Source organism: Solanum lycopersicum, chromosome 2 (genome assembly GCF_036512215.1).
Source record: "Solanum lycopersicum chromosome 2, SLM_r2.1".
Taxonomy (NCBI): domain Eukaryota; kingdom Viridiplantae; phylum Streptophyta; class Magnoliopsida; order Solanales; family Solanaceae; genus Solanum; species Solanum lycopersicum.
The window spans coordinates 22366144-22388963 of record NC_090801.1 but is presented as its reverse complement, the minus strand read 5'-3'; the positions used below and the strand labels follow the sequence as shown (position 1 = coordinate 22388963).

The 22820-nt window shown below is 36.5% G+C and overlaps 1 protein-coding gene across 1 annotated transcript; it reads right to left on the bottom strand.

Moving 5' to 3' along the window:
* Positions 1 to 232: 232 nt before the first annotated feature.
* Positions 233 to 21718, bottom strand: LOC138341939 (uncharacterized). The gene is made up of 12 exons (XM_069294124.1): positions 21694 to 21718; positions 21186 to 21286; positions 4960 to 5163; positions 4124 to 4841; positions 3518 to 3925; positions 3084 to 3140; positions 2105 to 2201; positions 1504 to 1872; positions 1386 to 1388; positions 1187 to 1268; positions 737 to 787; positions 233 to 655 (listed from the first exon to the last, which is right to left on the bottom strand). Exons 1-12 carry the CDS (start codon positions 21716 to 21718, stop codon positions 233 to 235), a joined length of 2538 nt encoding a protein of 845 aa, XP_069150225.1.
* Between the last annotated feature and the right edge of the window lie 1102 nt (positions 21719 to 22820).

Here is a 22820-nt window from a genome sequence, read left to right as displayed (position 1 = left end):
CTAGAATGAAGACACTCGACGGACCGTTGTGCCTATGACGGTTTGTAATGCTTGCCATCGAGGGTAGTGAAGGGACCAGCTGTAGAAAATTCACAAGTATGGGACGACAGAGTCCATGATGGTCCTTCGTGACCATGATGATACGTTGCATGGTCCGTCGATCCAGTAAGTATATATCAGAAATAATTCTACTGCTCAAACCGACAAATGGGTTGTTACAATATATACCAATTTACCCCTCGTTCGTCTTCGAACGATCACAGCAAGAAAAAGGGAGGACGAGAAAGAGTACCTGAATTTGTAAAAAGATGTGGATATCTTTGTTTCTATCGACCTCACTCTCCCATGTGGGCTCTTCAACTGGACGATCCTTCCACTGAACCTTGATAGATGCAATCTCCTTTGATCTCAACTTGCAGACCTCCCTATCTAGAATAGCAATAGGCTCCTCCTCATAAAACATATTTTCATCAAGAAGAATTGAATCCCAATAAATAATATAATTTCCATTACCATGGTATTTTTTCAGCATAGACACATTAAATACCGGGTGCACTCCTAACAACCCTGGAGGCAATGCCAATTCGTAGGCCACATCCCCCACGCACTTCAGAACTTCAAATGGACCAATATACCTCGGACTAAGCTTACCTCGCTAACAAAACCGCATCACACCTTTCATGGGGGAAACCTTCAGCAAGACTTGTTCACCCTCCATAAAGTCCAAGTCCCTAACCTTTCGGTCTACATATTCTTTCTGCCTACCCTGGGCTGCTAAAAGCTTCTCCTGAATGAATTTTACTTTATCTAACGATTCCCTCAAAAGATAGGTACCCCAAGGTCTCACCTCAAATGCATCAAACCAACCAATGGGAGACCTACATCTCCTCCTATACAGTGCCTCAAATGGGGCAATATTAATACTTGAGTGATAGTTATTATTGTATGAAAACTCATCTAAGGGTAAGAATTTATCCCAATGACCACTAAATTCTACCACAAATGCACGAAGCATATCCTCCAACACCCGAATCGTTCGCTAAGACTTACCATCAGTCTGAGGGTGAAATGCAGTACTAAGATCCAACCTAGTCCCTAATTAAGCATGTAATGTTCTCCAAAACGTAGAAGTAAATTGCGTACCTCTATCTGATATGATGGAAAGTGGAACTCAATGCAATCGAACAATTTCCGAGATATAGAGTTTGGCTAACTTCTCTTCATTATATGTCATCTTGACCGGAATGAAGTGAGCAGACTTAGTTAACCTGTCAACAATTACCCAAATAGAATAAAACTTACCCAATGTTTTTGGAAGACAAACCACGAAATCCATTGCAATTCTTTCCCACTTCAATTCAGGATCTCTTGTGTTCATACTTTACCTGCTGACAATTCAGGCATTGGGCAACAAAATCAACAATGTTACACTTCATTCTACCCTACCAATAATGTTGCTTTAGGTCACGATACGTCTTGGTTGCACCAGGGTATATAGAATACCTTGAACTATGAGTCTCTGTAAGAATAGAGTGAATCAAATCATCAACACGGGGCACACATACTCTTCCCTTAATTCTCAAAACGCCTTCCTCATCAATTATTGCCTCCTTAGCCTCTCCTCGCAATACCACATCTCGAATTCGGCTAAGCTTCTCATCAGCAAACTGTTTTCCCTTAATCTTGTCAATAAAAGAAGATGTTGCCTCCACACAGGCCAAAAATCCTCCTTTATTTAGTACTTCCAGCCTCATAAGGTCATTAGGCAAAGTCTGAACCTCTCTAGACAATGGGTGTCTACAAACCTGTAAGTGGGTTAAACTACCCATGCTCCCTGCTTTCCTACTTAAGGCATCTGCCACAACATTAGCTCTTCCAGGGTGATACCAAAATAGTAATATCATAGTCCTTCAATAGTTCCATCAACCTCCTCTGCCTCAAATTCAAATCTTTCTGAGTAAAGACATACTGTAAACTACGATGATCTGTGTAAACTTCACACTTGACCGCATATAGGTAATGTCTCCAATTCTTTAATGCAAATACAACTGCTGCCAACTCCAAATCATGGGTCGGATAGTTACGTTCATTCACTTTTAATTACCTCGAAGCATAAGCAACTACACTCCTCTCCTGCATTAGCAGTGCACCCAAACCAGAATAAGATGCATCACAATAAACAGTAAAATTCTTACCTTCCACTGGTAAGGTAAGAATTGGTAAAGTAGTCAACTAGATCTTGAGATTTTTGAAGCTTTCTTCACATTCGTCCGACCATACAAATGGAACATTCTGCTTAGTCAAATTTGTTAGCTGGGAAGCAATAGAAGAAAATCCCTTGACAAATCGACGGTAGTAGCTAGCTAAACCAACAAAGCTCCTTACCTCTGAAACATTAGTAGGTCTTACCCAGCTCTTCACTGCTTCAATCTTAGAAGGATCCAGCATCACTCCATCCTTAGAAACCACGTACCCCAAGAAGGACACTGAATCTAGCAAAAACTCACACTTCGAGAATTTGGCATAAAGCCTTTTCTCCGTAAACAACTCCAATACAATTCTCAAATGCTCCTCATGTTCTTTCCTGCTCTTAGAGTATATCAGTATATCATCAATAAATACAATAACAAAGAGATCTACATATGGCTTAAAAATCCCATTCATCAGGCTCATGAAAGCAGCAGGGGCATTCGTAAGCTCAAAAGACATTACTAAGAATTCATAATGCATATATCTTGTTCGAAAAGCATTCTTTGGCACATTTGCTGCCCGTATTTTCAATTGGTGATAACCGGACCTCAAATCAATATTAGAGAAGACACAAGCACCTTTTAACTGATCGAACAATTGATCAATACGAGGAATGGGATACTTGTTCTTAATAGTTACCTTATTCAGCTGCTTGTAGTCTATGCACATTCGAAAACTTTCATCTTTCTTCTTCAAAAATAAAACAGGAGCACCCCAAGGGGATGGACTCGGTCTAATAAAACTTTTACCTAACAACTCCTAAAAATGGGCCTTTAACTCCCTTAACTCAGCTAGAGCCATTCTATAAGGGGGAATAGAAATGGGGCGAGTACCCGGCTCCAGATCAATACAAAAATCAATATCCCTATCCGGTGACATACCCGGAAGATCTGTAGGAAACACATCCATTAACTCACGACTATCGAAACAGACTCAATCGAAGGTACTTTTGAAGAATCATCCCTGAGATGTGCTAAGAAAGTTAAACAACCCTTACTCACCATCCTCCTAGCACGAAGAAAAGAGATAATATGAACCGGAGTGGAAATATAGTCACCCTCTCACACTAGCGGATCTGTCCTAGGCTTGGCCAATGTCACAGTTTTAGCTTTACAATCTAAGATTGCAAAATTTGGAGAAAGCCAAGTCATACCCAGAATTACATCAAAATCAACCATCTCTAGAATAGTCAAATCTACATAAGTGTTGCTCCCCACAAAAGTCACAAGGGAAGACCTAAAAACCTTCTCACCTACCACGGACTCACCCACAGAAGTAGAGACACTAATAGGCATGTCAAGCAAATCGCAATGTAAATCAAGACCAGTAACAAATGAGGAAGATACATATGAAAATGTGGATCCAAGATCAAATAATACAGAAGCCATGCAGTCACAGACTAAAAGAGTACCTGTGATAACAGCATCAGATGTCTCTGCTTTAGACCTCCCGGGGAAAGCATAACAATGGGCCCTATCACCTATCTGTCCATTGTCCCTACCAGGTTGCGATGCAGTAGTCCCAACTTTCCCACCACCCCGACTGATTTGGTGACCACCATTTCCTTGGCCACAACGTCCTCCAGAATGGCAGCCTCTACCATGACCACCTCTACCTCTAGCTATTGGGGGTCTATAACTCTTTTTTGGACAATATTTCCTAATATATCCAGTCTCTACACATCAATAACAATTTCTGGAGTCAACCATAGGTCTTTGTGAGGATGACGAAGTCTGGGGATAACCTCTAAACTCAGAAAAATGCTGACCGATCTGCGATGGAACCCCAGCTACAGCCTGCAGTGAAGACTGAATTGGACGGGCTGGGTAACCTCCTGAACTTTTCCCTCTGGATTAAGAACCACTAAACTCACCTCCCTTACGGAACTTCATCAATGTCGATGTTGTGGTGAGGTCATTTGGCTTCACCCCCTCTACCTCTATCACAAAATCAACCACTTCCTGAAAGGATTTTGCTACAGCAGCTACCTGTAAGGCTGAAATCTGCAAATCTGACCTCAATCCTTTCACAAAGCGACGAATTCGCTCTAGTGGACTGAAGCAGAGCTGAGTGGCATACCTAGATAGTGCACGAAATTTAGCCTCATAAGCTGTAATAGACATCCTTCTTTGCTCAAGGCTCAGGAACTCATCTCTCCTCCTATCCCTCAAAGTACGGGGTATATACTTCTCCATAAATAAGCTAGAAAATGATCCCCAAGTCATGGGTGGTGCCTGCGCTGGTTGATTCTCGACATATGACCGCCACCACATTTTGGCATCCCCCTGAAACTGATAGGTCACAAACTCAACACCGAATTGTTCTACTATGTCCATCATATGTAGGTGCTCATGACAATCAACCAGAAAATCATAGGCATCTTCAGATTCATCAACCTTCAAGACTGGATGTTTCAGCTTTAAGAACATAGTGAAAAGGTCATGTTGATCACCTGTCATTATAGACCTTGTAGTCAATCGAGGAAATTTGCCTGCTTCCAATGATGCATCCATGCGGGGAGCCACACCAGCTGCATGTTGTACTCCCAGAACCTTAGGTGCTGGTGCAGAAAAATCTGGAGGTGTCTGGCCCTTATCAGATAACCGGCTAAGATAAGTAAGAACCTGATTAATCATCTCTGGGGTAGGCTGGGGTGGTAATTCCTCCTTGAACCTGCTCATTTTCCCCTTCCTCACACTCTCTTATTACCTCATCAGTCGGTGGAGGAGTCACTGCTCTATTCCTCGCTAGACCAGGTGTCTGCCCTCTACCTCCAGTGGGCGTCCTCCCGCGACCTCTACCACGGCCTCTTGCCACTTCTCCTCCTCGAGTTACAGTCCCAATGGTTGGCTCGGACGCACCCTGTCTTGCCAGTATTGGTGTTGGCATAGTTGTTGCTCGAGTTCTAACCATCTGCAAAATAGAGTGAGGATGTCAAATACCAATTTGTATCACCTAGATACCAATTGGATCCAAGTAATAGCACGAGATAAGGAAAGAATGGAGTTTTCCTAAATTCCTATAGGTTCCGAAGAAAATTAAAGGCGTCCCCTTACCGTTCCGCAAGACTCTACTATACTTGTCCTTGTGTGATGAGGTCAACGAACCTAACGCTCTGATACCAAGTTTCTCATGACCCAAAACGAGTAGTGAGTGGCACCCACCCTTAACCTACTAGGTGAGCGAACCAACAATTCTAAACCCCAACATTCACCAATAGTTCAACTATGAATAACAAAATATAATGCGGAAGATCCAAAACTTATTAATGTAACAAATTAAATAGGCTTCTAAAGTTTATCAATTTTTATCCCCAAAATCTGAAAGTCATCACATCAAGCATCTATCCTCAAATTACCAAGTCTAAGAGTATTTAAGAAAACAAAACAAGTAAAAAGATGGTCCATGTCCGAAATTCAAAAACACCAAGACATGAAGGAGATAATCCATCACGAGCTAGGAACAATAACTCACCCCGAACTCTGATGTGCTGAAGACTTGCTAGAGTTGAGGGCGAGTCAAAGTCGATGGCACGCTTGCTGCACTCCACAAAATGATAAGGAAGAAAATACAAGTAGGGGTCAATACAAGGAACACATACTGAGTGAGTATCATCGGCCAACTCAAAAGAGAAAAACATATATATATTGAATAATAATATAAAATTAACTACAATACTTAACAGGTGACAAGCAACAATCACATGAACCATTAACAACAACACCATAATAGGTACACCATCAATCACCATATTAGCACACCTATGAGGACTTATGCCTCAACTCCATACTCATTTGGGAATTAGGTTCTTTGAATTTGAGTATATTAAGATAATTCAGGATACGTTTCCTTTAATGTTATTGTGCCGGAACGTGACACTCCAATCCCATATACCGTGTCGGAACGTGACTCTTCGATCCTATATGCTGTGTCGGAACGTGACACTCCGATCCAAGAATACCATGTCGGAACGTGACACTCCGATCCAAGAATCTCATTATTTTATTTCAGTAAGCCTTCTTTATTCAAGGCGTCAGTTTAATAGAGAGATTTCAAGATTAGAAATCCAATAGTCTCCTTATATTAGACCAACCACAAACCACACAACCAAACATTCAACCACGCAATCAAGTATATAGGAGATTTTATAACATCACTCAATACATATCGATCGCTATTAAGAGTTTATCTATCACATAGAATCAAACCATAACCTACCTCCACCGATGAACCGAAACCAAGCAAGCTACCTCTCCAATGCCTTTACCTTCCTCAGTGCCTATGAATCTTCTCAATCTGATGTCTAAGTTGCTTGCTTTCTTCTTTCTTTCCCTCTCTCTCACTCGTTCTCCTCTCTGCTCTTTTTTTTATTTTTCCTCTACAGATTCCTTTAACCCTAATTATCATATAATCAATTTTACAAAAATATATGATAAAAGTTACACACAATTTATTTCTCTACTATCTACTTTAACCCCTAACTACATAAATTATTGAACTAACCCCACTAATTTCATAATTATAAACATGAATAATCCATAACACCCCTTTAAAATTTAGCAAAATTCTGACACCGTGTGGGGTTACGCAGATTGTTACAGTCCGTCGTACTTGTGACAGTCCGTCCTGCAGGTCTATCACGAAGTTCAGAGAATTAATCTCATTGGGGTTACGCAGATTGTGACGGTCGGTCGTACCTGTGACGGTCCGTCCTGCAGGTTCGTCACGAGGTTCAGAGAATTAGTCCAGTACCCAGATTCCAAGAATTGAAGTGTTTTGGAACGAAGCCGCTCAACGGACTGTTGTGCCTATGACGGTTCGTCATGCTTGCCGTCGAGGGTAGTGAAGGAAGCAGTAGGAGAAATTTCACAAGTATGGGACGAGGGAGTCTATAACAGTCCGTCGTGACCATGACGAGCTGTCGCATGGTCCGTCGACCCAGTAAGTATTTATCAGAGATAATTCTACTACTCAAACCGACTAAATGGGTTGTTACAGTATGAATTTTTGATGATTGATATATGATGATGTTAATGAATTTTATTTGAATCTAATTGTATTGTATTTTTAGATTTTATTGTTATTTATATATTTATTATGAATTATAGAGGATTGATCTATGATGATCATGGCTTGTAGATTTAGTAAGTTGACCTAACTTCTTGTCTATATTATTGGAATTGAAGTTGTATGGTTTGGTCTATTCATGTTGACGGTGATTACTTATTTTCTATCTATACATGTTGTGATCATGGCCATGAATGAAATAAATGTAAAGTAGATTGTTGATTATGATGTATGTGTTTATGAAGGTCTGCCGTGAAGGATATGTAAGTAGGTATTAATGTTTATATCATGATTAAGGTACATGGTTAATGTCAAGTAATGTGTTTATGAGAATGTTAGGTTACGATAAGGTCTATATGATATTTTTCTAATAAACACTATTATGGACTGACCCCTACCTATATTTTTCCTATATGGATATATGATCTTTTGCATGTTAGGAGTTGTCTAGTCAAATATTGAGTGTGCTCTTGTCTTACATAATGAAATGTAGGTTTGTTGTCTAGAATCCCTCAAATTCTCTACATGAGAGTTGTGCATGACTTATACAAAATTGCAATTGTGTTGTGATCCTTTGATGCGAAGTTACCCTCAATATTAATGTAATCGCTATTATGTTATTATTAGTACCAATGTGTACACTTACACACCACATGCATAACTATAAGTATGATATATTATCATGTTTATTAAAAGGATAATTCTCATATGAACATTTATATATTATTTTTCATGAAAAGTAAATGAATAGTTAATTATGAGCATGTATTGTCAAAAGGAGTTTTTTTGAAAGGCTTTCTCACATATGTACACACACATGAATGAATGAATGGATAAGGTATATAATTGTCTAGTAGAAGTGATCTCTTGAAAGGTTATATCAATTGTACTCTAAACTAGCCTCGGCTATGAATTTAGTTAGATTATGGGAAAGGATATTCTCACATAATGTAGCTTTTATGATGAAAGGTCATTCTCATCTTAGCAACCTTTGAGATACATGATGTATGCGAAAATTAAGTCCATAAATCCTACTCTATGCACTAATGTTAAGAGGCTTAATGATGTTTAAAAAGGGAGATAGAGCTTAGAACCGAGTGAATAAGAAAAATTAGACTGGGGGATTCACGTATAGCAAGTCCTACTTCCTACAAGAGAACATTCACATTTAGAAAGTTCGGGCTCCCAACATTGATGTTGTCTAATAAGATGGAAACCTCCATCTCTAGAAACTCAAGGTTTCTAGTTGCAATATCCTTGTTCCATAACTACTTGTCCCTGTAGGTCTTTGTTTAGTGTATCCACCAGATTTTTATTTTATATGAAGGTCGTTCCTTGGAAAGTAGTACACTTTCGTTTCGGTGTTAAAGTAGAACATCGACTTCCATGTAGCTTACATAGTCTATGTCATTTATTGCTATGTATCCCGAAAGTTAAGTAATGAACTAAGATAAAAAATAATAACTCTAGTCATAACTACTTGAGAAGTTAACTTAGTATAGGTAGGACCATGGACCCTACCTATGCATTGCACAAATGGACTCTATAAGGGGATAGGATTAGAGTCTCTTATGAAAGAAATACTTTTGTTTATGTATGATTAGAATGAATGCATGTTAAGGTTGATTTTTCTTATGTCAAGATATGACGTATTATTATGCATGAGAATTTCATTTTGTGACTTATTAATATATTTATGTAGTATATGTGGAGGAATGAGACTCTATGTATAGATTGAAGAAGGGAATTTGTGATGAGGTTTTGAGGGTGTTTTACTTATGATATGAACTAAATGAGGTATGAATGAAGATGTAGTAAATGAACGAGTCTTCATATGATATAATGAAGTATGTTGGTCACATGTCTAATTTTACTTTAAGAGGTTAAGTCTTGCTTAATATGATGTTGCTTGTCTAGGAAGGCTTCCAAGAAAGACTACGTGTGAGTAGTATTATGGAATGTTACCTGCACATTGCTCTAGTGTGACTTGAGGGTTGTATTAGGTTATTGTTTCTATGTCAATATTATGTTTTATAATTTTCTTATGACTTTATGAATATATGTGGTTGGATTAATGAAGGCTTGATTTGTCGTTATGAATGGTTTCGATGTGTATGATGACATCTGTGCTCTATACTTTGTAGATTGTATCTATGTTTATGATTTTTTTCTAAAATGGCGTGATGTATGATTTCTAATAAAAAATCACTTTTAAACAATTTTTTGCATGATTATCATACTTGGTGCAATCTTGTACTAATATTGTTCTTCTTCATCTTTATACCAAAAGTGTAGGTGGCGGCGGCGGCTTTTGGTCCTTTCCTAGAATGAATAGCTTGGACCCCTATTCCAAAGTAAGGGTGTCTCCTTAATGACTCAAGGACATGCATGTTAAGAGTTTCTTTATGTTCGTGTAACAGATTAAATATGATTTTTGTGTTGTAAGGGACGTGGCGCTATTATATGAAAGTCGTGTATAAGATGGAAAGATGAGACTTAGTGTCTAAACTTTATATTAACCCTTTCTAAAAGAGAAGAATGTTAGTCTTGTTTTATAGTTGGAAAAATATTTAAATTTATTCTATTTTTTATGTTTATGTGATAAAAGTATGCTAAAGGCTCTTATAAGACCGTCTAGATGTTTAATAAGTCGTATGATGCCGAGGGCGTACCCTTGGGTTGTTGCAAATATTGTATGAGCACATAAGGTTTTGAAATATTGTTAGGATTCAATGTCTCCTGATCAACATCTAGAAGAGTCTTATTCATCGGTATGAGTCGTGACATATCAATGAGCAAGAGGTTATAGGATAATAAAAGTTTTACTTTTTTCACTACTCTTGTGTCGAGCCATTGGTGGTCTTCTATATGTTATTTCTTTGGAGGGGTGATGTCTCAAGTTTTTAGGGAGAAAAAAAAGAGTTTTGATGATTATCATGGTATTTTACTAGATGAGTATATGTGAAAGTTGATTTTGAGGATATTGTTGTTATGTAGTTCTAGCATGATAAGAGTTGTTACAGTTTAATGAAGTCCTTTTTTGGGATGATGAGTTACTTTATGGTTATTTCCAATGATGGTAGAAAGTAATTGTGTACACTTGAGGAGTTTTGGACGAATGTGGTAAATGCTGTGACATGAAATTTTTCCTTTTGTATGAGTAATTTTTCATGGCTGTCCTTGTGTAGATTGGAGTTCTTTTATAGGATTACTCTGGAAACGGGGAAAAAAGGGCTTTATTCTATTAGTTTTGATAAATTTTTACCATAAGATTGACTGAGAAGGTTTGATGTACCCTTTAGTTCAGCAGAAGTACAATAGAAAAGATGTTAACCAACTCTAAAAAGGTTAGTTGTCTTTTAAGATTGTTCTGAAGTATGGTCATTTGAAGAGATTGCTTAGATGTTACCTAGACATGGTTAGTTAAAGAATGAATTTCACCAAGGGTTGTGATAATGGTTAGTTAAAGAATGAATTTCACCAAGGGTTGTGATAATGGTATAATGTGATAAACATTTAATTGAGCTCATTTCATGTCACGATCGAAGAGCACCCCTAAGTCGCCAAAAAGCGTACTCGACTTCTCGGAGGTCTTATACAAGTCCTTACACATCTTTCATCGCATATATATGAAAAGTGCTATGCAATTTAAAACTTCTCACAATAATAGCCAAAATATTTTATAGAAACATAAAAAAGAACTATGTCTCAACATAAGCCATCTTAGAGACAAATAATATCAGAGGGTAACATTCCTTATATCAATTTTAAATGATACTATATTATATTACAGAGACTTTAAAAAAATAAAAGATAGAACATAGTCCATGTCCTCGAACATATGAGGACATACAAATCTTGATAGAGTTCTACATCGCAAGCCTAACTTTTAGAGAATCGTTACTTGCCACCAAAATTTGTTGACATAGAGAAAATATATATAATTAGCACATTGAATGCACTAAGTATGGTGAGCATTCAACAAAACTATGAAAAAGGGACATTTACTTAAAGATATGATTTTCATGTTCTTTTGATAAAAATCTCATAAAACTAGTATAAGAAACATCTTCAAGTCAATATTCACATATAAGACACATTTCATATTCAACAAGTAAGCCTTTCATCAATTTTGACCCTGTACCTAAAGTTACTCTAAGACTCACCTGAGGAAGACATAAAGAGACCGCCTACACTCTCTCTCTTCAATCACACCTAAGTGATCCTCAAAGCTTGTCTAGATAATAATTTTTGTATTAAACATACCTTTACTAAGTTATTATTAATCGTTAACATTATAATTAGGTAACTTAACATAATGGTCTTAGAAGACCGGGAACTCACTTTAGTATCTTCATATCCTACTTATGTCATGTATAGATAGAGTCCCATTCAACTACCTACACGTTTTAGAACCGATCAAATACTAGAGTGAATATCCCACATGATGAGAATAGGCTTTAATCGACATAGACCATAATAGTTAGGTATTGAATGCGGTGTCATAAAGACCCAAAACCGGGGAAGGTGTTTTACTTAACAAGGGTAGAACTAGGACACATCGCATGTAAGCACATGGTTACGGACTCATACTCTAGTAAAACTACTACCACAAGCATTTCCACTCGGTGCTTTGCCGTTGTTCTCATAGAGCATGTTCATTCACTTAACTATATTAGAGAGAGGCCCATCATTCGGCCTACAGAACCATAATAGCATTGGCATAAAGGGATCCACAAGGCCTACTGATAAAGGTTAATTAGAATATCTCTTGTGAATTTCTTAAAAATGGATTCATACCATTTAAGCGAACCTACCTCTAAGTATATCATTTAAATAAAGATGGGAACCATTTAGTTTACTGATTAAGACTTCTTTATTAACCTTCTTTTCATATTGAAGATTCCATGTAATAGATGGGGTCCTACTTTAGATCAACCAATCCTGGACGTTCATTTATGGACTTATTCAATACATTTAAGTACCATGATGGGAAAACTAAGTCTACCAACACAAGATATAACATCATTTTATAAAGTCTCTCCCTAGTCTTTCATCATTATATATTTACAATAAGAGAGGAAGTCCATTTAATCACATCATTATAGAACCCATATAAGATTATATAAAAATCAAATGAGCACCTTCACCTAATAAATTTATATGTACCATGTCATGATAATGCCATAATTCATATAATAATGCGGACAAGACCATTTTCATAAAATTTATAACAATTAAACACCGCCATCATAAGTGGACTATACCAATCAATAACAATAAAATATCAATTATTAATTATATAAACGAATTAGTTCAGCTATCCACCTCCCAATAGCCACAATAACCATTTCTTAGCCTTTCTACCGATTTCATACAAGAATATATCTTATCAATGACAATGTACACAAGTCAAGGCCAAATAATTATCCATTCAAAATATCCAAAAAACTATCATATCTATCAATACTATAAGGCCAACTATGAAGAACTTCATCAATGAAAAACATATAATTCAATAACCCAATACAATGTACACATGAATTTAGCATAATTAGATCATATGATAAATTGACCCACCGAAGAGCTAAAATTAGAAATTAAAGGAATACATGGGTTCATGGGGTTCTTTATCTTAAAACCATCAGTTAATGTTAATTACTTCATAAAACATCAATGTAAACCTTTTTATGCAAGAACATTTGCTTAGAATTCAAAGTAGAATTTAAAGATTTGTGAAGATCTTTGTAAACCCTTCCGAATTTGCTCATTCAATGGAAAAATAATAAAGGTTGGAATCACCGTACATAAAAAGATTAAACCCCACAAAATTTATTGATAAATCAATGAAAAACTTCAATCTTAGCTTCAACATGACTTGAAGCTTCCATGGTGGTTTTCAGAGAACTTCTGTTGTACATGGAATTTTAATTTTAGATAATGAAGTCTACGTCAAGGTATTAATTTTTTAAAAAACTCCAAATACCATAAATAACCAAAAATAAACTTCTGCCAATTGAATTATCCAAGGTTCAAATTTACCAAACCACCCGTGGCTTGGATGAGACATCCAGGAAAATTGCAGGCCAAACGATGCCCCAATCCACATACGGTGGATACGTTGACGCGGATATCCTGATGTTATCATTTTTGTTATAGACCCCTAACATGGGGTCGAAGCTCCAAAAACTATGTGTGGAGCTACTCCACCTTTTGACAGGGTTTCAAATGACCTACTAGGTGTCGCTTGTGGTCGTGGTTTAGGTATTTTTTTGTAGCTTCTTGACAACGTTTTAGTCCTTCTCAAGAAACCTTAGGGTTGTCCTTGGGGAGTATTACTCATAAATTTAGACCCTAAACCTTACTATCTATATGTTATAGTCCCCTCGTATCAGTTCAAACAACACATAAAACATGCAAATGCACACTAACACATACAAGACTACTTTTTATACATCTTGGTCGTTCTATGACATTTCACATCAAAAATCTTCAAACTAACTTCTAAATGTATTATTCATTATTTTAACACCTTATTTACTCATAAAATACATAATAGGTTCTAGTTTACCCTAGTTGATTTTGAGGGTTGCAATACCCCAAGTAGGGGATATGTGCCAAGATGGTAAACTTTAGAGTACCCTTAATATTCTTATATTGAACATCCTTGACATTCTCAATGTTGAGAACCAATTTTAGGAATAGATATAAAGTTGAGTTTCATAGATATGAATTCGTTAAGATTTTTTAAATACTCCCCTAATGAGGTATAGTAAGGATTAGTTAGAAATAGTTCCTCTTTTAGAGTGGGATGTGGATATGTCAAAAGAGTTTGTCTGAAGCCTAGATATAAAGAGGGGAATGTTGTGCTTGAATAGTAAGGTGTTTAAACTTACTCTTGGGTGAGATAATTTGCGCTTATATGGGCTTACCCCAACTGGGGGATGATGAGTCTAGTAGTAAGGTTTTTTATATTCATTTCTTATCCTCTTACTCTTACTCAAAGATCCTAGTAGCTTGTTAGTCCTAGAAATCTTGCAAATGAGTATAAGTTGCATGTTCATCATATTTAATGCATGTCCAAGATTACACTATGTTATGCAGGTTTTAAAGAATCTTATTTCATGCAAGTGTATTTTTGGTAAACTATACAAATCTCATGTTGTTATGTCTACAAGTATGGTGAATGCACATTGGACTACATGACATGGTTTTATGAACATGGTTAATTTCACATTTTATGTAAGAGTATTTTGGCCTTACATTGAGATGTTGAGCTCACTTTAAAATGAGAAAAGATAAATTCCCTTTGAGAATATGTGATTTTCTATTGTTTGGAAATGTTAATTTTAGGGTCATTATTCATAAATGATGGTGTATATTATTGATATGTGATGATGATCTTTGATACTTTCCCTGCATGAGCGTCTAAGATCCCGCAAAAAAAAATAGGTAAACTAGAGCCTAACACGGTTTTCATGAAGGTATAAGGTGATAAATTTATCTATAATATAGTATTGAGGCATTGTATAATAGTTTAGGTGCATTGGATGTCAATCGTCAAGGGATGGCTAAGACGTTCCACGATTTAGTCACTATCGTGCCTTATATGTGGTTTTATGGTTTATGTATGTTTCATGAGATTATAAGGTCATTATACGATTTGTTATTATGCATATAGGAAGTGTGTCAAGATTCGTGATGTTTTGAGGTAAAATGTCCAAGAATGTCGATGATGTTCGGAAAGCTTGCCTTGAAACGACCTTCTGTGTCTAGGCATGTTTCTTTGAGTTTTACGTGTTCATTTTAGGCAAAATTCATTTGATAGGTTCTGAAGTTGTATAGAATAATGTTTGGGTTGTAAATGTCTGGGAAAAGATCTCCACTGACCATCCAAGATTCCTTGAGAAAGGACACTCCAAGAGTGACCAAGACTGTCCAAGACTTCCCAAACCACTGAGGCAATCAACGCCCAGTGGGTTATTCGATGCCCCGTCGGTAGGTTCTCGTCATTTGGGACTTAGTAGTGGAAGTGGAGAGACAAGAGAAAAGCTTCAGTCCCAGACCCCGGACAAATAATATTTGTCCATTGTTCAAGGGATGGGCCGTCCATGGTCCATCCATCAATGGTATTGTCCCTTCGTGTAGTTCACTGAAAATTGAGGGGTTAAATTGTAAAGTCACCCCACAAACACATAAAGATATTGGCGGTTACTTACTTGTTTTTTGGGTATTTTAAGTGTATTTATCAGCCTAAAACAATAAAAAGCTTTCATTTTTCAAAAATCAAAACCCAAATAATTTAGAAACTTCTCTAGATCTCTAATGGAGCCAAAACTCAAGGAAGGGCTTGGATTGAAAAATTGAGTGGAGATTCTTCATCAAATTGAGGAATTAGCTTCAGTAAGTTCTGATTTTTTATCCTTGAAACTCTATCCATCAAGGAGACCAACTTTAACGATGTTTTCTAAAGTTTTCTAAGATGAATAGTATAATTTCATGATCTATACGTGGGTTCTTTAATGAATGGTTTTTAATCATTTAATAATGATTTAATTGGTCAAGACTAAAATAACCTATGAACCTATGAATTTGATGAACCCTAGTTTTTTACTAAGTTGTGTGTTACATTATATTGATCTAATGTTTATGAATTCTAATGTAATTCCATATGAGCTATTGATAAATGTAATAATTGTAGTAAATTGATATCTAGATTGTAATAGATTGATGAATATGAAGTAATTTGCCTCAATTTCCTTCTTTTATGTTAAGTAGACTTCAATCATAGTATTATTTGTATGGTCCAGTTATGGTGGCGGTGTTATATGTTTTACTTGCAAGTTATGTGGCCTCTTCGACGTTATGTTATGTAATATGATGATTATATCCTTGTTATCAAACTACTTGAAGTATTTTGATGATTTTTGTAGTTTACTATATGAAGGTATATAATATCTATATACATATCAAGTAATGTGAAAGTATATGTTCCTCTATTGATGTTATGTAGATAATCATGTTAGACTATGAATTTGGATTTATATATATAATTGTCATGATGAGGCTTGGTTATTATTACTTGATTATATGATTCTATGATGGTCATATTGATGAGGATATCTTAGTGTATTGGATGACTTAAAGAGGATGTGATTATGTCTATGTGTGTCTATATTGAAATGTAATAAGTGTTAAAGTAAAGTCTCTTAGTATTGATTCTATTAACGGTATGTTACATTAAATGATGTTAAGAGGTCCTCTATGTGAAACCTTAAATCTAGTAGTAAGGTTATTAATGTTGAAGTCGTAAGCTGTGTTGGTATTCTTTAAATTAAAGGAATGATAGACTTAGGGTTTATTGTCTGTAATAGAATCTTATCAAACCTAAGAAAAGTCATGATGAGCTTCTTCTCTTTCTCGACCGGAATCTATATTCCAGACGAGATCGGCGAGGTCGCTGACAAGCCTAAATACGTCATTCTTACTTCATCTAGGTTAATCTTAGCAAAAAAATTGAACTTTTTGTTTCTTAAAAAAAAATTATACATACTACTTAACATCATAGGCGTTCACTAATCAACAATATAATAAAGAGATAATCAAATGAAAGAATCAGTTCATAATTTTATTAAACGTATTTTTGCCAAAATGGAACCAATACACAATCTGAACAAAAGTGGAATGAAACACTAGTGGAACATGCTCCACTAGATATAGACTACATCTAAGCTTCATAATAACGGTAGACATCATCAAAAACATGAGTGTCTACAAGTCCGGATGAAAGCTCAACGTTTGGATAGCTGCAACGTCTACCTGTAAGCTCTAGTGCCAACCTGTGCCTGCACCTAAAATTTTAAAATTGAATGGGATTAGTACATATATGTACTAATTTTGGGTATATGCAATCACACACCAAGGACATGCATGAATAATAACAGCTCTTTCCTAAAAACTTGATTATGGAAAGTCAAGTCAGTGGACTTGCCAAATTAGGATTAGGAAAGTCAGTGACTTTTCCAAATTCGGATTTGGAAATTTAACGAACTTTCAAAATTTAGATTAGGAAAGTCATGCCATGAGAGTAACATGCATCATCATCCTTATCAAATTGCACACAACAGATAACATCTTGCACGTAGCACATAACATATTGCATATAGAACATAACATACTACATATCATAACATTTTGCATATCATTAGTTCATAGGCCTTGAGACCTTCGAATCATGGACTTGACATCAAGACTTCAAAAATGCGGGCTCAACATATGGGACCTAGACTAGGGATCCTTCTTTAGCAAACACAAAGTCTTTCTTCATTCATTCTTACGTGCTTCATTTCATTTCATTCATAGTTTAGTATAAAAACCAACTTTACGTAGGATGTATTTTAAGACTTTCAGCAGGTTTGTTGTGCAATGATCAAGAATGACCTAGTGTCATACTATGAGTCTAGCTCACCTCTTGATTATCCTATCCTAACAACTTTGGTATCATTCATTTCATTATGTGCATCATTTGAGGATGTCCTCATTCATTAATGGGGAACTTTAAGTTTAACCGACATAGATCATGTGATTATCATGCAATCCAGTGTCTCCTCCACACCGAAAAGAGGTTGAATAACCGGCCAAAGTGACCCAAAACTTGCTAGCGTACATGGGTATTGAACCCCGCCAGATCCCTATATTAGCACTATAAGTACAAAGTCTAGGAGATATAAGGAGACCCATACCCGCCATCCCGGACAGTCTCATCTCAGGAGAGTTACGTGAACCTTTCCATTCCAGAAAAAAGTCATCACTACTCAAAGCTAGTCTATGGATGCTTAGTATAAAGTTACATTACATTCAACTCATACGTCATCGAAGTTGGCTTCTAGTATGAGGACATCATAGCTAAAAATATGATTTCTCATCTTATCATTGGTATTAACTATTTTAATCTCAATACTTTTATTAGAGTGTTCTTAGAGACTAGTCTCTTCATTAACTTTACACTCTCATAGGTGAGTACGTTTTGGGTAACATTTACTTAGGCTCATTTCAGATTACTCTCATCTTCTACATTAGCCTCATATCATGTTGTCACCACATTCATTAACATTAGAACATTTCTCTTCATAATAAATCACCCCATTTTAAGTGAATGTTCATTTCATCGTATGCCAATACACTTAGCCATTTAATGTGTTTCACATTCTTACTTAACCCTTCTAGGGTTTTATCATTTCATTGTTCATTTCATTATTTAGTTGTTCATTTCATCATATGACAATGCACTTCGCCATTTAGTGTGCTTTACACTCTTACTTAACCCTTGTAGGGTTACATCATTTCATTACATACATCTTAGTTTCACTTATTTTTAAATGTATGCTAGACTTATGGGTCTATACACACAAGCCATGAGGCTTCGTTCATAGTTCGTTTAAGTGATTCATATCTTCCAAAGAATATGTGTGTACAAGCGGTATGCATCTTGTATGTATGCCAAGATCTCAATTTCGATCTATGTAGGCAACATTATTCTTTATTATTTAATTCACGTATGATTTATGTATTAATACGGAATTTGGGAAAGGAAACCCGGTTTTCAAATCCCTTGGGCAACAGTTTACATTTTTCTTTTTATATTATTTCGATCCACATGACATTGGGACCCTAGATCGAGCCCCAACATGAACGTTTCCTTTTTATTTCTATTCTTTTAGAATTCCCTTCCTTGGCCGAGGAGTTGTGGGTTCGAACCTGCACATTCCATTTTATCACTTTTTTTATTTACTTTTCCTTGACTATCTCTACTTAACCGTGAGCTTATGTAATCGAAACCCGATAGCCTCACTTTATGTTTCTTTTAATTCTCCTTTATTTTCTAGAGATCATGGGTTCAATTACCGCGCCTCACATTACTTTTCTCTTAGCTTTTGTTCTAATTCTCCTTTAGTGCCTAGAGGACATGTGTTCGATTCTGACGACTCACATTTATTTTGTTTTACTTTTTCTTACTTTCTGACCGAGAGCTTTTGGGTTCGAATCCCACTCCTCGCATTCATAATATTTTTTTTTGTTTTTTTTAAGAGAAATACACCCGAGATCTAATTCCCTTAACCCCCATTCCTTTTCACGTTATTAGTGTATCTCTAGTGTGAGGTTGCGGGTTTGAATTCTAGTGACCTCACCTAATTTCCACTCAATTAATTTTCCTTATTTTTTCATATATGTTTAGCCAAAACCAAACATGTATGTTTCTGGAAATTTGATCACATTTAAGCTCACTTTATTCATCATTTTCACTTGAACTCATAGGGTAATTCGTAGACCATTTAGCACATTTTGGGGTGTATCTTTCATAGATTCGTTTAGCCAAGAGATTATCACTAAAATCAGCTACATTTCATCTTACATGAACATCACGATTTACATAGGTTTATGCACGCAAATAACGACCATAAAATTACAATTTTGGATCATCAATCTGAGAACATTAGTCACGGTCACATCCTTGCACACATATATACATAGTATCAAAAATACATAGGTTGTCATTCATACGATTTCAAACATACAAACATGGATACATTCATCATGAAATATAACAAACGCCTAATATCTACCAGAAAACATACCCAACCTTTGAATCATTGGGAGCTAGTGAAAGGGACATGCAACAGGGAACAACCCTAGTTTCTGGACTGAACTTTCTAAAGCTTAAGGGGTCACTTGAGAAAAGGACAAAGAGAGAACATAACTCATACCTTTTATGACGTTCAAACCTTGATGTTTCTGACCAAACCTTCTCCAACACTCACGTCCAAAACAAATTTTCAACACCAAACTTATGACGGAAAGCCCTCCATTTGCCTAAACTATTTTGCTTAGCGTTTGAATTTATTTTTTATTGTAACTTCTTCAAGTGTGAAGAACTTTTGTTTACCTAATTTTATTTTATGTTATTTGGAAGAAAGAACCTGATTGATAGTGATAGAGACATGAGAGAGAGATGAGCGTGAGAGGAGAAAGTTACCTTAGGCTTAGGAGTCTAGTTTAGGACTTAGTCAAAATAAGGTTTAGTTAAATATTATAAAAAACTAATTTCCCATTTATTTTAAATTAAATAATAATAAGAAATATTAATTAATTACATTAATTTACCCACATAAATTAAAACAATTTTAATTCGGTGCTTCCACCTAGGTTTGCACCCTTGTTGGGCAAGACTGCACTATAAGGGCATATTTTCGGCCCTCTCTCCCCAAAATCCCCTCCACCATATTAATTAAATAATTGATTATATATTTAGGGTAATTACGATACTACTCTTATCTTGGAAAAAGACCATTTTACCCCTAGCCGTCCAACATAAGATTTCCCCTTTTTGAGTCCAGTAAAGACTCATCAGGGTAAATCTTCATGTTTGGGAGCCTACATGGCTGGACCCAACCTTTCCTAGCTGAACTAACTCCCAAAGTTTGATTGCTTGGCTGTTCTAAGGGATTAGAGTTCTGGTTCTACGCACATCAACCCATGTGAACCCGGTGTAATCGTAGTCATTCTAGACACATTAAGTAATACTTAACATATCAATTTTTAGGGTTGTTAGATTATCCTCCCCTCCCCCCCCCCCCCCCCACCTTAGGAACATTCGTCCCTGAATGACGCTACTAACTATCTAGAGTAATACCACTTAGATCAAAACATATTCACTATACAAAATCAAGCAATAGAGAAGAAGAATGGAAATATAAGGAAACTTAAACTTAGGAGTAGAAAGTCTAACTTCAATAGATGAAAAGATGGGGGTTTCGGGATCTCATATTTGTTCCTAAGCCACCCTAAACAAGATGATTCCTCCACAATACCTTCACTATGGCAATTTCCTTGTTCCTAAGCCACTTGACCTGTCTGCCTAAAATCTCAACAGCTAATACCTCATAGAACAAGTTTTCATCAACCCCCAAACCTTCAAAAGGTAGAATCAATATGGATAACCTAGGCACTTCTTTAAAATAATGACATGAAAGAATAGATGAACAGAATCTAGCTCCATAGGCAACGCAAACTCATAGGCCACCTCTCCCACACGATGTAGGTTCTCATATGGCCCAACAAACCTCGGAATCAACTTCCCTTTACTGCCAAACCTCATCACCGCCTTCATAGGTGATATCTTCAAATACATATGGTCACCAACATCAAACTCTAAGGGTCGTTTTCAGTTATCTGCATAAGACTTCTGTTGACTCTAAGTAGTAGCAAACCTGTCCCTAGTCACTCTGACCTTCTCTTGGGCCTCATGACTAATCTCTAGACCCAAGATGGATAACTCTCAAACCTCGAACTACCCAACTGGAGACCTACACCTCCTACCATATGGTGCCTCAAACGGTGCCATCCCAATGCTAGAATGATAACTATTATTATACGAGAATTCTATCAAAGGCAGATGGTCATCCCAACTACCCTTGAAGTCAATCACACACTCCATAAGCATGTCCTCTAATATGAATGGTGCACTCTGCCTGCCCATCAGTCTGAGGATGAAAGGCACTACTAAGCTTCACCTGAGTGCCTAAGCTCTTCTGGAAGGATCTCCAGAAATTTGAAGTGAACTGAGCTACTATATCTGAAATCATAGATAAAGGAATACCATGCCATCTCACAATCTTATTAGTGTGGAGTTTCGCATAATCCTCGTCTTTGTAAGTAGACTTCATAGTGATAAAGTGGTCAGACTTAGTCATCCTGTCCACGATAAACAATATGGAGTCATGTTGTCTCTTAGTCTTCAGAAGAAAAACAACGAAGTCCATATTAATGGCCTCCATTTCCTAATCAGAACCTTAATAATCTGAGTAAGACTGCAAGGCTTTAGATGTTCTGCCTTAACCTGTTGACAATTAGGACACTTGCCACATATTCTGCGATGTCCTTTTTCATGCCATCTCATAAATAGATCTTCTTAAGATCATGATAGCTCTTGGTGGAACCTGCATGTATGGAATATCTAGAACCATGGGCGTTTGGAATGATATTAGTCAGCAAATTATCCATATCTGGTAAAAACAACATGTCCTGATACCTAATTATGCCGTCATCTCCCAAAGCTAAGGAGTCGTTAATCTTCACCAACACTGAGTCCTTCAACTCCATTAACAGAGGATGAAGATGTTGACCCTCCTTGACTTCAACTACTGAGGCTTATTCAAAACAAGGATAAACTGAAACACCCCCACAAGAAAAGTCAACCAACCACACACCTAGTCATGCCAGTCTATTTAACAATTCCTTTTTTGTATCCTTAATATGTGTTGTACTTCCCATGCTCCTCCTACTCAAAGCATTAGCTACAACATTAGCTTTACCTGGATGATAGTGGACATTCATGTCATAGTCCTTCAACAGCTCCAACCATCTCCGCTAACGTGGATTTGACTCTCTCTTTATGATCACGCATTGGAGACTTTTCTCTTTTATGAATACATCACCATGCACCC